Source organism: Vulpes lagopus, chromosome 19, assembly GCF_018345385.1.
Source record: "Vulpes lagopus strain Blue_001 chromosome 19, ASM1834538v1, whole genome shotgun sequence".
NCBI lineage: Eukaryota > Metazoa > Chordata > Mammalia > Carnivora > Canidae > Vulpes > Vulpes lagopus.
In genome coordinates this window covers 12,322,728-12,339,851 of record NC_054842.1, presented here as the reverse complement: position 1 = coordinate 12,339,851, position 17,124 = coordinate 12,322,728, and the positions used below count along the sequence as shown (strand labels likewise).

At 46.9% G+C, this 17,124-nt stretch overlaps 1 protein-coding gene across 1 annotated transcript in view; it reads right to left on the bottom strand.

The window, feature by feature from the left end:
• Nucleotides 1-16,127, bottom strand: part of GASK1A (golgi associated kinase 1A) — a 56,691-nt gene extending 40,564 nt beyond the window's left edge. Inside the window, exon 1 of the mRNA XM_041734609.1 lies at nucleotides 15,778-16,127. Within this exon, the coding sequence (XP_041590543.1) occupies nucleotides 15,778-15,780 (3 nt within the window). The 5' untranslated portion in view covers nucleotides 15,781-16,127. The remainder of the gene's footprint in view (nucleotides 1-15,777) is intronic.
• Between the last annotated feature and the right edge of the window lie 997 nt (nucleotides 16,128-17,124).

The window sequence follows — 17,124 nt, the reverse complement described above, 5'->3', positions numbered from 1 at the left end:
GCGAGAGGAAACTAATATAACCCCTACCCTGCCAGCTGCAGAGATTGGCCATATGGCCTCCTTTTAGATGTCTTCCCACTGCAGGAATCTCTGGGCAGAAAGGGTTTGTTTTGTTTTAAGATTTTATTTATTTATTTATTCATGAGAGACACAGAGAGAGAGAGGCAGAGACAAGCAGAGGGAGAAGCAGGCTCCCCGTGTGGACCCTGATGCAGGATTCAATCCAGAACCAGGATCACACCCTGAGCCGAAGGCAGACACTCAACCACTGAGCCACTCAGGCATCCCAGCAGCAAGGATTCTAAGAAGGCCATGTCCAGCAAGCCCATCTTGGGAATATGAGTGTCTATGTCAGGGTGGGCAGTCAGCGGAGGCAGCCTGGAAGATTCAAAGAATCAGCTCCTCCCTTAAGCCCTACCCCAGCTGGTCCAGTCAGGGGCTCCTGAGCACATTCACACTGGAGTTGGCTGGTTGTGGAGGGCACTGGCCGATGGAGAAGCAGGTGTGCACCAGCTCCATCCAGAATGCAGAGTATATGTTGGCAGGGGAACACAGTGATTTGAAAATGTAACAGGCACATTGCCTCCATAACAGACCCCATTCCTAGGAAAATGAACCAAGCTCAAGAAGGTGAATCAGCTTTATTAAAATGAGAGGGGAGTTCAGTCAGTTGTCACCTTGTGGTTTGAAACCCATTAGCAGTATTTGGGTCACTACCGGACTTTTATTTTAAAGGAAAGGAAAGGAAAGGAAAAGAAGAGAAAAGAAAAGTGAGAAAGGAAACAGAGTTACTATACCTCACAGGGATAAGTATCATTTCGTGAAAACTTTATTTGAGTTACATGCACACCTATTGAGTCCCAATACAGAATGTATTGCTAAGCACATCAGTAAAAGAACATCTGAAAGCCAGTGGGTTAAATGACATAGTTGTGGCAGTCAGGACCTGATAAGAAACCAGAGGTTTTTCCCTGATTATGCATCCTAAGAAAGCTAACACTTATGCAAGAGTCTTCTCCCTGCAAATCTGGGCATCATCAGTGGCCACAGAGATCAAATCAGTGCCAGTCATGACCAAAGAGCTGGTATCAGGTAAACTCGCACCAGCCAACCCCAGATTAAGACAAAGGTCATGGGGAGGGTATAGTGAAGCAGTAGAGAGGAAGAGCCATAAGTAGGAGGGCTGCCCTACAGGGCCATGCCCATCACACCAACCTTCAGGCCCAGCTGGAGGAGACATCCAGAGCAGGTGTCCTAGCTCTTCACTTATTTCTACAACATAGAAACAAAGGCACCTACCTCCCAGGATTGATGGGAGTGTTTAATGAGTTAATGTGCATAAAACTCATAAAGAAGTTGCAGGGACATAGCAAGTCTTCAAAAGATGGTAGCTGCCAGGGCACCTGGGTGGCTCAGTCAGTTAAGCATCTGCCTTTGGCTCAGGTCACGATCCTAGGTTCCTGGGTTGAGCCCCATGTTGGGTTCCCTGCTCAGTGGAGAGTCTAATTCTTCCTCCCTCTCCCTCTCTTCCCTACACTTGTACTCTCTCTCTCGCTCACTTACTCTCTAATAAATAAACAAAATCTTTTTTTTAAAGATGGTAGCTGCCATCATTGTTATCCCATGAAGAATAAACTACAGCAAAGGACAAACTGGACTGAGAAGCCAACTGTAGGGCTAACCCCTAGACATCATGTACCAGCTACTACTTCTTCCAGGAGGACTGGTTGTGAGCAAGCCTGTTCTGCTGTCCCTACTTCTCCCCATCCTCACTTCCACCTCTTCTCCTTCAGCTTCCTCTTGCTCTAAGGCTGAGGTCCCCAGGAGAGTCCATAGCTGGTTCTTCAACGAAACAATTTGTGGGCAAAGACCCCTTCAATTTTGAATTCTTCCAGGTATTCCTTCTATAGAATTTTGTTCACAGCTGATATCCTCCCATACAGATGAATAACCAGGACATGACCAGGACCACTTAAAGGACTTCAGAAGTGGTCAATATCAGTGTAGCAGTTTGGCACAGAGGCTCTGGAATCAGACCACCTGGGTTCAAATCCCAGCAATACCATGTACTTGCTATGTGACGCTTGGCAAGTTACTTACCTTCTTTGCTTCTTGCCAGGTCCTGACTGCCACAGCTATGTTTAACCACTGGCTTTCAAACCTTCTTTTTTACCAGTATGCACAGGAATACATTTGACTTACCAGATGCTCTGTGTGTGTGTGTAACTGAAGTTAAAGTTTCATGAAATGACATCCTCAACAGACAGAATGACTCATGTTTTCTTTCTCTCTTCTTCCTTCTCTTCCTTTCCCTTCTCTTAAAATAATAATCTGCTAGTGACCCACTAATATAGGCTGTGCCTCAATTTCCTCACCTGTAAATTGGGGAAAATAGACACACCTACCTGCAGTAGGTGCTATCTGTGTCCTGCCCATATCCTCCCACAAGCAGCTTTGGCTCTCTACCTTCAGGCTTGCTTTAGATGCTGGACATGCCTGCTAATACCCCCAGGATCAGCTCCCGACCCCTGTCAAACAGCAACAGTTGGGTACAGGTTCCATCTGCTTTATGCCTCAGGTAGGCCAACTCTGCGGCATGTTCTACACAGTCTCCCTAAAGTCCCCAGCAGGAATGAGCTCTAGCCTGCAGTGGAAAGCTGATCCTTCATGCACCCTGCATCAGCTGCCTTCCTGGTCTCCCTTTCTAGCCCACACACCCCATCCCAGACCCACTCACTGCTGTCTTATAGTGACATCCTCCAAAAATATTACTCACACTGGAATCCTTGTCTCAAGGTCTACTTTTGGGAAAAGCCAACCTAAGACACAGCTTTATAAGACAGGTCAATTAAATGAAGCAAATGTCAAATGCTTACAAGGACTCCAGTCTCCTAGTATATGCTCAGTACACGTCAGCTGGGAGGAGGAGTTTTCCCTGGGCAGTGTCATGTGAGGTTTGGCTGGAGAGGGAAGAGTCTGCACAGTGAGGATCAGAGCAGCCCATAGACAAAAAGCCCAAGGGAGGTGTATTTTTGGAAAAGAAGGTATTGTTTTTCAATCTGAAGAATCTCCCATCTCTGTAGATCACAGACAAAATGATTCTTCCTGTGATTCTCCCAAGGGGAGTTGCAGGTATCACCCAAGGTATATGTCTCAAAGGGTGGAGGGTGGGCAGGAAGGACAAGCAGTTGCTGAGTCTCTGTTCCAGGGACAGAGTGACCTGTCATCAGAAAGACAAACAATCTCTCAAGGGTCTGTGTACCCTCTCCAGGGAGGCCACAAGTCTTCAAGCTTAGTATGGATGGCCACAGCCCACAGGCATAGGCTGAGCAAGGGACTGAGCACCCCACATCCAAATGGCCCCTGAAAGCCCCACTCAGCCCTTGACCATAGGACCAGACCCCAAGACATATCTGCTTACCATAACCTTTCTCTAGTCCCCAGACTGTTTGACAAGCTTCATCTCTAGGCCCAGAAGGAAGCAGAAGCTTGCCAGGCTTACCTACCCTCACTAGCCCATTAGTAACACATGGGCTCAGAGTTAGGCTGCCTGGATGTTAGGTCCAGCTCCACTGTGTCTTTGCTGTGTAAACTTGGGCCTCAGTTTCCTCATCTGTATGATGGCAATAAGAATAGTGCCTCTTTCATAAGATAAAGTATTCCCTAGTGCATTTGGCAGATATTCCTGAGCCAAGCACTCCTCCAGAGAGAAGAGGTACATCGTGAACAAAACAGACAAAAGTCACTACCCTTGTGATGGTGACATTCTGGTGGGAAAATAATGTGACTCATCATTCATAAAAATAAAAACACTCCACTAAGTACTGCAAGAGTTATATGAGCTGTTGTAGGTAAAGCATTCGAAACAGAGCCTGACATGGTTATGTTCAGTCAGCATCAGTATTCTTATTATTACTTTGGTCATAATTTTTTTAGCAACACCCATGGGATTGCCTCCATGGTAGGGCTCCTGGAATCTGCATTGAGAATGCATCTCCTATAGGTGGGCATGTGAACCCTCTGCCTGCTCCTGAGATGAGAGAGAGTTAAACATCTGACCTTTATCTCTCCCTCCCTGTTTGGTGGTTGTTCTGCTGCCATCTCTACATTGATTATACATTGTGGCTTTTGCAGTCCTGCTGGCCCCAGGAGTCCTCTCTATATCCATAACTGAATTACCATTTTGTTCCAGCTCACAAGAGCACCAGTGTGGGAACACCACAGGCCAGATGGAATTTTGGAGACCCTGTCATTTTTTGGAAATTTTCTCTGGCTGCCCTTGTATTTACAGCCATATATTTTGCTCTCGGGCCCAGGAGTGGGGCTGGGGTGGGAAAGGAATAGGGATTGCTGCTTAAAAAATCCAGCAAGTTTCTCTCTGGGCCATTCCATTCCCACCTTCAAGAGTACTCTACTTCCTGGCTGCTCAGAGGACAGGACACAACCCCAGAGAAGAGGCGGAGGGGCAAAGTCTGTCTTTCAGACACACTTCTCCCCTCTACTGACCAAACCCAAGACAACAGGGGAAACTAAACCAATCAAGACTAAGGGAAGATTCCCCCTCGCTCTTGCCTTAAATCCACCCCAGTTATAGCAGGTCATATGGACTTCTTTAGGATAAAGCCTAGAGGAGATTTTGTAAACTGGGATCATGGGCCAAATCCGGCCTACAAATGTGTTTTGCTTCAGGCAAAATACTTTTGCCCAAAGTATTTTTAATAATTTCAAGCCAATGTTTAAAAATGAAGATATTTCACATAAAAAATCCAGTTTTCTTGCTTCCCTTAAAAAAAGGACATTCTGGCCACAGCTTGGGCCCATGTTCTCACATGGCTGGAGAAGAGTTTGGCTCTCTCTCAACATGCTCTCTAAGTTCATCATAGGCCCCACCACTCCCTATTGTCTCCCAACATCAAGGAGTAAAGTGATTTGCCTTTGGGATCTCATTAACTTTATTGTTTTTCATAGAAGATAAACGCTTCTTTGACCAAGGCTCAATAAAACTTGAGAAAACAAAACACAGCTTGTTTTTTTCCCCCTGCTATACCCAGCTTACTCCACTCACTATGCCAGCAGCCCAGGTTCTATCAACACTTCAGTTTGAGTCACTATAAGAGTCACTATTCACATGTGACTATTTACATTTAAATTAGTTAAAATTTGAAATTTCCGCTCCTGGTCCACTAGTCATATTTCAAGTACTCAGTAGCCACCTGTAAGTAGTGGCTACCATGATGTACAGCACGAAATAGAGTATTTTAATCACCTGGGAAAGTTATATTGGAGAGCTCTGGGGAGATTTAAATATAAGACATGGGAGGCTACCAACCAATTAAAACACCTGTTGATAAAGACTCCTAACTCTGGGAAACGAACTAGGGGTGGTGGAAGGGGAGAAGGGCGGGGGGTGGGGGGGAATGGGTGACAGGCACTGAGCGGACACTTGATGGGATGAGCACTGGGTGTTTTTCTGTATGTTGGTAAATTGAACACCAATAAAAATTAATTTATTTAAAAAAAAACACCTGTTGAGTGCATCCTCTGCATCTACACTGGGCTCTGTGGGGAAGCTGCTATCTTCCAGGGGTCCACAAACAAGGTGGAAAGCCATAGGCAAAGACAAGAGACAATGGAAGTGCCAGTATTGCCACAAGGACCCTCTCAGAGTCCAAGAAAGGGAGCAGGTCTCTGTTCTCATGATACAAAGAAAATGCTCTGCTTGTCCATCACACTGTGCTCTTGGCCCAGTTCCAGGCAGTCCTGTCAGAAGCTTCCAGACACAGGGACTCCCTGTTTCCTCAAGGGACGTTGCTTTAGATGCCTGGTATTCAGCCCCACGTTGTGGATGCTCTTCAAGCAAAACACACAGAGAGATTCAAGTTGGGCTTAAGACTTCTCCCTCCCCATCAGGGCTTCTCCCCTCAGCCCTGGCCTCCCCTATCCCTACATCCTGCTTCAACACACCCCATCATCTATCTCTCCTGCCTCTATGCACCACTCCCCAAGGCTGTCATCTTCCCAGGGCTTCCCAAACCCACATCCAGCCCACTTCTAGGGCTCTCCAAATCCTTGCCCTTCCTTCTCCTATATCTGAACAAAATACACCTGGCACCCAGATCCTCAGAACAACACTCTAACAATGAACTAATATCCGAGGATACTTACTTTTTTAAAAAGATTTTACTTATTTATTTTGGGAGAGGAGCAAGTAGACTGCGCTGAGCACAGAGCCCAACGCAGGGCTCCATCTCACCTAAGATCATGACCTGAGCTGAAATTAAGAGTTGGACACTTAACCAATTGAGCCACCCAGGCACTCCCAAGGATATTTACTTTTAATAGACAATTTCCAAAGAGTAGATATCAAGATGAAAGGGCTACATCTAAGTTGTGGAAATTTTCAGGCCAATTGATTGCAAAGAGCATTACATACATGGTTGGAGGGCCCACCTTGAAGTCTTGCATATTTAAACTGTGTGACCTGGCCATAACTCAGCATCAGTAATCTCTAAATTACTCTATTACTGATCTCAGCCTTAACCGTTGATGGATTTTTAAAAATTTTGATGGATAAAGGATTCAAGGAGATAACAGATAAGAAAGCCACAAGGCCCAATGCAAATACATGCTGTTATTAGTACTGAGGAGAAATTATATTCTAGCAGCCAGCACAGTACTTCACACCCACTAAAAGTTTGTTAAAAACTATTTTTTAAATGATCCTGGACTACAGGCTGAGGAAAGACACTTTAGGCAAAGGGGGCTTTTGGCATGCTCTCAAGATCAGATCACACAGATGAATACCTACACAGAAGTAGGGGTTCTGAATCTTTTTAGTACCAAAGACTATTCTAGCCACCCAGAGAATCCATGTTTCCTTGTCAGGATGCTTTTCCTAAATGTGTCAAATAAAAGACACAGGATTCCAAAAACGATTAATTAAATTGAATACATTCTATTCAATTTATTATATACTGAATTACAGTTATGAAAATATCCTAAAAAATAAATTTGTGGTATAATAATATATGTGCTCCTTATTAATACATTAGATAATAAGATCTAATAGCACCTCTAATAACAAATGCACTTTCAAAGTAGTAAGGAGTAAAGACTATTATTTCAAAGTCTGTTCTTCCACTGTTATGATATAAAACACCTGTGATTCCTAGGGCACCTGCATGGTGCAATCAGTTAAGCATCCAACTCTTGGTTTTGGCTCAGACTGTGGTCTCAGGGTCCTGAGATTGAGCCCTATGTCAGGTCCCTTGCTCAGCACAGAGTCTGCTTAATACTCTCTCTCCTTCTCCCTCTGCCTCTCCCCATATCCCTCACCCCAGTATTCTCTTTTTCTAAAATACATAGATAAATATTCTTTAAAAAATAAAATATCTATGATTCCTGCTGATGACAAAGTAACATGTCCTACTAACACTACTGTGGTGAGTGCCTACATTCATTATTAAAGAAACACTGCATTTCAGTGAGAGATTAGGGAAAATAAAGATGGAACTTTTCTTCAACCAAGTTGAGGGCTCCACTCAATTTTTACATATGAACTCCAGATCAAGAAGCCTTGAACTAGGCTCCTCCCTTCTATCTCTGCCATTTGATTCTGTTTTTCTCTAGTTTACCAGTGTAGAGATGGATCCCCATAGCTGATACAATGGAAACCCCTTTTAGAGCATATATTTCCTGATTCTAATACCCCTTATGCATAGGAACTAGGGTCCAAGGCTACCCCCAACTATTGTTCCCCTTGATGCACTGAAGGATTCTACTAATAAACTTAGAGGCTTAGGCCTTGCTGCAACTGCAGCCCTGTTGTCTGGGGACAGCTCCCATTAATTGAACACTTGGTATATCATGATGACCATTGTATGAGGTGCTTTATGCTCATTATATAGTATGGAACATACAACCTCACAAGGGGACAGTGTTATGTTTGTGAGGAAACAGGCTGAGGGGTTAAGGGTTCAGTGACTTGTTCAAGGTAGTAAGCAGGGTTTGACTTTAGTTCTGATTACAAATCACCCTTTGAATGCTTCATGCTTTAAAACTGCCCAGAAAAAAAAAAAAAAACTGCACCAGGTAAGCTACTGTAACAATTGCAATTTAAACCCATTCACCCTGAGAGTGAGTGCCACTGCCAGGTAGATGAGTGCAGGTGAAGAAGGAGCCAGGAGCCTTTCCTAACTCTCAGTGAGGTGACTAAACAGAGCAGCATTGCCCAGTCAGCCATCCACACCCCCTCCCCAATGGGAAATGAAGGGATTTTAACTAGACTTTCAAGAGAAAATGTTCTGAGAAAAAAAAAAAAAAAGGAATACAATAGCATCTTTGTAGCTGCAACCGGAGCTCTAGAGCGCCAGGAGAAGTGAGGGTAGTTGGGGGGAGGATGGGGAGACAGAATTTGGTGGCTGACTATATGAGCTGACTGGGACCGGGCCTGCAGACAGTGGCTGGGTGTATGGGGAGGTTGGGAGGGGAGTGTTCATGCAGGAGGCCACCCTTGCTGCCAGCCAGTCCCTGAGCTGGGGTCCAGTTCCCCCAGGAGGTACACACTGAGCCTCTGTGTGGACAGACAACAGAGCCACTCTGTCCTAGAGAAAGAAGCCTGTGTGTCCTGCCCACCTTCCTCAGAGCACAGGGATGGACATCCAAATGGCCCATTCACTAGCCAGCCCGCTTCTAGTCCTCACATTGCCTGCAGCCTCCACCTCTCATGGATTCAGGCATCCCAGGTAGCACAACCCAGAGCCCCATCCCAGCCTGGGCACAGCTTGAGCCTTTGACTCCTCCCTGACACCCAACCCACTTCCTTCCATCTGGGTGGTCATGGGTTATCACGTGATCCTTGGGGCTGGAGCTCAGGCATCTCCTTTGGGGAAAAGAGTGAAGGACGTTATGGATCCCATACTTTTTGAAATTATGACCCTCTGATATTACAGGTTTGACTCTATTTGGGTCTTCCATTCCTACCTCAAGCATGCACCAAGCATTTATAAGTACTAAAGTATTTTTTTTTAATTGTTGCCAGAACAAAGAAGAGAGGCATGGCTTCTGCCCTCAAGTTTACAGTCCAAATGGAAAGCTGATCATAGACAACACTGCCCACCGAAGTACTTAGCTGGATTACAGGAATTATTGAAGGGGGTATATGCTGCTTGTTTATGTATATGAAGGAGTAGATTCACATGGATAATCTCCTTCCAGGAAATGTGGAAAATGAGATATAAGAGACAGAATTTCTTGACAATTTGCCAGTGCCTGGTGCATTAGAAGTGACTTCACAGCACTGGTGCAAAATCAGTCTGGACACAGGCAAGGCTAATACTCCTCTGGCAGGAGCACCGGGAGACACAGGGCATGTGAAGCACAGAGAAGCTGTGGCAGTGAGCCCTTGCTCGTCAGGACAGTGGAAAACATCACTGCTCTGCCAGAGGGCAACACACTGCTAAAACCAGCCCAGGACACTGTGCCCAGTACTGCCCTAGAGCCCTGCATCCCCTGAGTGAGTGCCATGTTCAGAGGCTGTGAGGAACTCTTCCTCCTTCTGCGCAGGGGCTTGTGTGGGGGAAGGGCCACCTCTTTTGTCTCTGAGCCTCAGTCTCCTCGTCTCACATCCATACATCTCCGGCTCTGACTCTTCTCTTTCTCTCCCTTTCTCTCTTCTAGCTCTCTCCCCTCTGATGTCTTCCACCAGTTCTTTGGCTGATAGCATTTCTGAAAAAAAATCCCTACCTGACTTGGCTCCCATACATGGAACCACGAACCTGCTGCCTGAGCCAAGATGAAAGAAAGGATTTGAATTCTCCAGGTGGTTCTGGAAGAGGCTGTTTGCTCATTGCAAGCAAACACCCTCGAAAGCCAAACAAAAACTGCCCACAAGTAAACAGTATGTGACACAGCCCCTTCCTGCGGCCACTTAGCAGAAACCCAAACTGAAGCCCATGGCAGGCAGGGAAGATGGGGGTGGAGAGATGAGGAGCCACACGCTGGCTGGCAGAGAGCACTAGGGCCCACAGGCAAGGTGGCTAGGGTAACATAACCAACGCTGTACTCATTTATTATTGCAATTATCCCTAACCCATTTTTGTGATAGTGAGGGCAAAACCAATTTAGAAGATTAAGGGAGAAATGTCAAACACTTCACTGTGGCTTTTTAGAATATAACATGATAATCTATTTTATAGAGTTAAAATGATTAGTATCATTTTTAAATAAGTTACTTCTATATCATGATTACTTCTAAGTAATTCCCCCATCACGTCTGCCAGATCACCGTCATTTCCCAGACACTCCCCTCCACCCCTTGCAGCCTCCCCTCCCTCTGAAACTGTTCTCTAAAATGTAAACACATCCCACCTCACCGTGCTCAAAAGCCTTCCTGTGCCCCCACTGCCCTCAGTATAGTAACTCAAATCCACAGCTGGGAAACCACCCATGCCCCTGAGCCAAGCTCTGCTTCCAACCCCACTTCTAGGAAGTTCCCCCTAACTCCCCTCCCAGCCAACTTTTGACAGCTCATTTTTGCCTCCAGGACTTTGCACATGCTGTTCCTTCTGCTAGACTACCTTTCCCCCTTCTTCTTGTATTATTTTAACTTACATACAGTACAATTAAAATTTTCGTGAATAGTTCTAGGAGTTTTCACACACATGTATAGAACCACCACCACAACTGGGATACAACAGTTCCATCACTCCAAAAGCCTCCCTCATGTCCTCCCTGTGGAGTCATAGCCTCTACATGCCTCCTCTGACAGCCATCACTCATTCTTCAATGCCTATAGCTTCACCCTGCCCAGAATGTCATATAAATGGAATCACACAGTAGGGAGCCTTTTGAGATTGATTTCTTCCATGCAGCAAAATGTCTCTGAGATTCCTCCATGCTGTTGGGCGTATCAGTAGACTGCACAGTATGGCTGGATCCCACCTTGTTAGTCCCATCTACAGTTGAGGACATTTGGTTTGTTTCCACATACTTATACATAGATTGTGAATTCCACTTTCGTGGTCTTCTAGATGTGCTACTCAAGAATTCCAAAGCCACTGAGAGTAGACTTAAGCCCTGCCTAAAAGAGACACGTGTTCATTTAGAATCAGTCAAAGGCTGGGGAGCAGTGTGAGGCTCCTACTGTTTCCTCATCTTCCACTTCCTCTTCTCCCTCCCTTTCACCCTTAACACCCCCTCACCATGGAATTCACCAACTGCTATCATATCCATTCAGTGAGCAGGTCCAGGGGCACCAGGCTGGGCCCTTGGGGGATACAGCCAGATCCCAGGCCACTTCTAAGTATATGTGTCTGTATCTATATGTGTGTGCTGGAGATGAGGGTCCACACAGAGAAGGGCAGCCCAGGGATTACCCACAAGCCACTGTTCCATCCTTACTCTTGGGCCAGACGATCCTTCAGATGCTGACCTATGTAGACATATCCAGACAATACAGGGATAGCACTCCAAACTCCCCAGATGGAAATACTTCTTCCACAGTCATATCAAAAAAGGATCCAGCAAAGATAGCCCAGGTTGCTCACAGCACCTGGGTCTCAAGGAGACCTAATGTACTCTGTTTCTAAATTGGTAACTTGGGTGGGGAGGGGGGTGCTGGGTCTTCATTCTGTTCTGAGAGGGCTGTCAGCATCTTTGAGGCCCACATGAAATACATTTCTTTCACTAGCCCCTGAAATAGCTAGGGAACTCATTTCCTTGTGAGGCCTATTCCCTGCCCCCACAACCTACCCATTGCTTTTTGAACCAACTCCTGCTTGGGCTGGTTAGGGCCAGTAGATTATTTAAAACCCTCTGCTCCCTGGCTAGTCCCGTGCAGAGCCTGGCTCTCATATGCAGCAGGTCAAGGGGGGTGCCCACAAGAGAAAGGGTATCAAATTCCCTATGGGCTCCAAGGGCTGGATGTCATGGTTCCCAGTTCTGATTCCAAAACCAGTTTAACCTCTTTCCTTCAGCTGAGCCTGACACACTTGGGCAAGGTGATTGGCTGGAGGACCCCAGCATTAGATCTCAGGGGCCTCTGTGGCTGAGTGGGACCTGCATTCTCATCCAGTGTTCAGCAAGGATGCCCAGAGCACACAAACTGGGCAAACATCTGGAGGCTGAGCATTTCCTGCCTGCTGAGAAGAAATATTTAAAGGAGCAAGAAAATTGTTTTAGACTAGAATCTATCTGCATGTGATCCATACTAAGAGGAGAGTCCCAGAAGCCCCCCCTTGACTGGTAGTGAATGAAAACGCATTAGTGACTTCCTTACCATTTGTTTTAGGTTCTGACAAAAAGAAAACCTATTTTGTGGGTCTTCTGTAAAGAAGGTGCTATTCTTATAGCACATTTGGGGCACCAAGTGTTTTCATCTCCATGATTGCATTTGCTCCTTTTAACAGTCCATTATCATAACCCCACGTTACAGAGGGGTGTAAAGCTCAGAGTACTGGAGTGCTTACCCAGAGCCATGTGGGAGCCTAGTCTGGCACAAACTTCATTCTGATCTCAAATCCTATGCCTTTCTTTTGCCACTCTAACCTGCACCAAATGCCTCAAGTCTATAAAGAGGCAATAGTGTCTGTGATGGGACCTACATGAAGCGAGGAAAAGACCTCAGAGACCTGAATTCTAACCCAGCTCTGAGTGACCTTGGGAAGGTCACATCCCTTCTATGATTTCATCTCCTTCTCCTGAAGATTCCCCTCTGTCTTAACCATCACGGGTTTTATTAGCTCTTGGTTCTTTAGAGAATAACTGCCCTGTGTGTGGGTTCTCTTGGGATCCCCTTCCCTCCTGTGTGATGACATGTCCACAGCATAGAGTGAAGACAGACAAGAGGAAACCCACACTTTGGGCCTTCGAAGGTAACTGCAGTAAAATCTTTTATAAAGAGGCTGAAGCAATTTGTTCTTGTGAGCTTGTCTGATTTCCACTTAGCCAGGCACTCAGATCCCCATTTCCATGGATAATCAGAAGCTGGCCGCATGCCACTGAAAACAGCTCCAAAGTGGGAAATTACCTAAAGTCCACAAGCAGAGAGATGATTATCAAAATCATGGTACTGAGCATTAAAAGTATGGCTATGGATATTGGATATTTTTTGGAGATGCAGACATGGAACATGCTTTCACAAAAAGTGAAGCAAAACAAATCAGACTACAATACTGCATGTTCAGCATAATCTCAACTCTTTAAAATAATACTAAAAGAAAAAAAAATACTAAAAGAGAATAGGAAATATGCCAAAATGTTACCTATGGTTACCTATAGAAGGTGGCAGTGTGGCCAAATAGGTGATTAGGAAGAAAACATTGTGTCTTTTTAAGAATCAGGAAGAAGACTTTTTTTAAAGTTGGCAATAATAGTCTTAACTTCTTCTGTCCATATTCTTCATCTGAGTTCCAAGTCTTGGCACACATCAAGTCTCCTGCCATGATTGGCAAGTGTCCCAATCTTAGCTTCAGAAATACACACAGCAAGCCCGATCAGAGACCCACACCCCCTCCAGGATGATCAGAAATGCCCTCACAGGTCCCACAGCTCTGCCTTCAGTTTGCAGAAAGACACCTAAGGATTCCAGACTTTTAGCTTTATATTTCTAACCCCTGGTTTCTCATTTAATGTCCCCAGATCAGTAATATGACAGTCTTGAGGAATTACTGGATAAAGGCCACCATATTCAGACAAGTTGGGGAAGTTCACATCTCAGTTTTAATGAATTAAGAGAGGTTTCTCTGTGAAATGATCCTGTAAGAGGGCCATATAAGATGTATCATTTGCAGATGGAGATCACCAACACTTTCTATTTTAGGACTATCTCAAGGGGTGGGAGCTCTACAGATTCAGGGGGATCTGGGGAAGTGCAGTTCCTATTCCCTCAGCCTTCTAGCCTTGTGGTTCTCAGTCTGGCTGCACACTAGGGTCACCTGGGAGGCCTGAAAAATAAATCCCTTCGTCTAGGTATGGTCTGGGGGGAAGTGAGAGCCAGGGCTGAGAACCACTTCTTCCTCACACCATCATAATTGTCTATGCTAAGAAGTCAACACCAGATTGGGGTCCAGCCTCAGAATCATTCATGCATCATCCATTTTTGAAGCTAAATGCAACTTGAAAGGACATCTAGTTCAATCTCTCATTTTATAGAGGAAGAAACTAAAGCTCCCTCCCACCCACAGCCCTGCCAAGATTCCTGGCCCCTCACCTCTTCCTACGCTAGTTCCAGTCAGTATCTGGCTGTACCTTGGGCCCCCAGGCCTCTGGCCCACAGGACTCTTCATTCAGAGGGAGAAGCAAAGGAAACCTTCAGACCTCCAGGGCAATTTTGCTGTCAGAGTTCGCTTATCAGGCTGCCCCTCTCTCTGGCAAGTGTACCCTGACACAAGTGAAATTCTGACTCAAGTCTTCTTCCTAACACACCAGAACTAAGGATGAGGAGCCAGGAAACTGCAGGCTTATGAGGACAGGAAGCCCATGCTGGCAGTAGAGCAAACATATCCAAACACTTTAGGCTGCTAAAGCAGAAAGCAGGTACTTTCTCCCTTGTGCATTCTCTCTCCATTGCAGGAGGCCTGAGACACCGAGACACCTTTAAAATCAAGAGACTCCTTTATACTGGTAACAACCTTCTGGGTTGATGGCCCCTACCCTCTTCTGGCAATACTCTTGCTCCTGAACATGAAATTTTGTAGTAAAAAATCTCCATAGTTTTCAGTTTCACATCCTATACCTCTGATCACCCCTCTTTTTCAACCCTAAAATTCCATGATTTCCTTCTCTTTAGCAGCACTGAGAAAGACACCTATGAGGACTGGAGAGACATTATTAGGAGGGGAAGGTGAAACATATAGCCTCATAGGTACCCTTCCCTGAGCCCCTAGCTCCTATTGACCAGCTCATGGCCTCTAGTTCCCACAAGGCCAGGACACCTTTGGACCCACGGAACTGTTCTCCCAGAGACCCTCCATCCTACAGGAGAATCCCAAGGCACCCTTCTGAACTCCAGGCCAGCAGCTAAGCTCCCCGGATAAGTATCTCCAGTGAACTCCAATCTGGCCTCTGTGAGCTTAAGAGTAGGGAGAGGGAGTGGGTCATAGAAGCAGAAGAAAGAACCCTGTGGGTTCCTTCAGAGTTCAAACTCATTCTGGTGTCTGACACCTTCCCCTCACCCCACTCACTCAGGGTAGGGCAGTGTACTATATATAGGAGCAGTGGGTGGAGGCTGCAGGTAGCTTCTACCTAGAAGCAGAGTTAATCAGCAGCCAGGCCTGAGGGAAGCCCCTTTCCTGAGGCTACACATGTAGCCTGGGTCATGCTCAAAGGGTCTATCTTTTCTGCTTGCTGGTGTCTGTGATTTTTATCAATGGAAAGGCAACGGTTCACAAGTTCTCCAACATCCTGAATAACATCCTAGACCAACCAGCACTCCCACATCTGCCCTATGGTCCAGAAGATGGAGCCAGGCACTGGACCTTTACCAGAACCAACTTATTTCTAGTGGATTAAGCTTCAGCCAGGGTGTACGAGTCCATAATGAAAGCGCCCTTGGTCATCCCCGTCAAGGAATGTGGCAACTCTGGCTGCTCACCCCTTGCCCCCCATACTTCCTCCTAGGTGCACAAAGAAAAGCCGCACCAAGTTCTAGAACTATTCTGGCTCGCGGAAGCTGCGCGGCTCGGCGCACCCAGAGCCTCGCGCAAGGTCTGCGGCCACCTGCCTGGATGCCCCCCCCCCCGATCCGCCCACACGAGCGTCCCCTCTCGAGATTCCTACCATGTCCCCTGCGGTGGCTGGACCCGTTTCTCGGCGATCTCAGCCGGCTCGCCAGCTCATCCCACCGCCCCCGGGGCCGCCCCTTGCTCCGTGACTCTCCGAGGCTTCCCAGGACGCGGGTTTCCCGGACCGAGTGTCCACAGCTTCCCGGCGGCCAAGGGGCCCCACCACGGCTGGGTGCGCGGTGCGCTCAGGGATGCTCTGCAGGTGCGGGTGTTAGAGGAGGTCTGGGATCTCCAGACCACGGGGATCTGCGTGTCTGAGGATCTGCGGTTCTGCAGGAGCCTCCACGATCAGTTAGGGACGTTCGCCGCGTTTGCGAGGTCCCTGCAGCGCGTCCCAGCCCAGCCTCCCCACTTCCCCGAAAGCGAAGGAGGAGGGAGCTCCTTTCACAATAAAAGCCCTGCCCCGGGCTCAGGCAGCCACAGGCGCCCGGAGCAGGGGCCCAGGTGCTAGGAAGGAACGGTCCCCCCGCCGGGTGAAGATCTGAGGCCCGGCGGCCAGGGCCAGGGCCGGGCAGCAGGGCCTTCGCCCGGGTCCCGCTGTGTGGGAAGGCGTGAAGGTGAACCCCCGGCAATCTGGAGAGAGGAGGAACGGCGAAGGGGAAGGGGCTGGCGGGCCCGCTGAGGGTCGCCGAAACTATTGCTCTCCCACGCAAAGCACAGAAAGACAAGTCCTTCACTGGCATCTCAGTAACCTCATTTGGGTTCGGTCTCCACAGGCTATTTGGAAGGAAATACAGTAGGAAAATCCTTTTACCACTTGAGGTCAGTCACAATGGATCTTTTCCCCCCTTGAGAATTAATCAGTTTAAGTCGCTGGACTAAGTGGCTGATACCGACCCCTCTGCTAGGGATGCATGGAATGTTTTGTCCCCTGGGTCACCTATAGTAGGCTATGGCACAGCTGAGGCAGGACCTAAGGATCTGCGTGCTCCTTGCTGGAGAGAAGGCTGGGCTTGGAGTCCATCGTCCTGGAATTGGGGGCTGAACTGTTAACAGCTGAGTCACCTTCAACCAGTGATTGGGCCTTTTTGAGACCTATGTTCCTAACTAGTCCAATGTTTGGATTTCAGGATTCTTAAGAGTCTATAGACATAAAGGTAGAGATGAGGGCAGAGTCAGCAGTAGGGTGCCCTGAGAGAATCTGGGAATCAGGCTGAAAAATTACCCTCTGAAGTTGAAATTAACAAGAATCATCACTGGATGAACAGAAATCATCTTTCTGGGAGTCACCTGCTACAGAAGGATTTGAGGTTGAGATGATAGTACTTCTCAAGGAGAACAAATATACCGAGGTTTCCTTAAATTGTGTATGGGGGTGGGGAGACAGATGGAAGGGAAAACA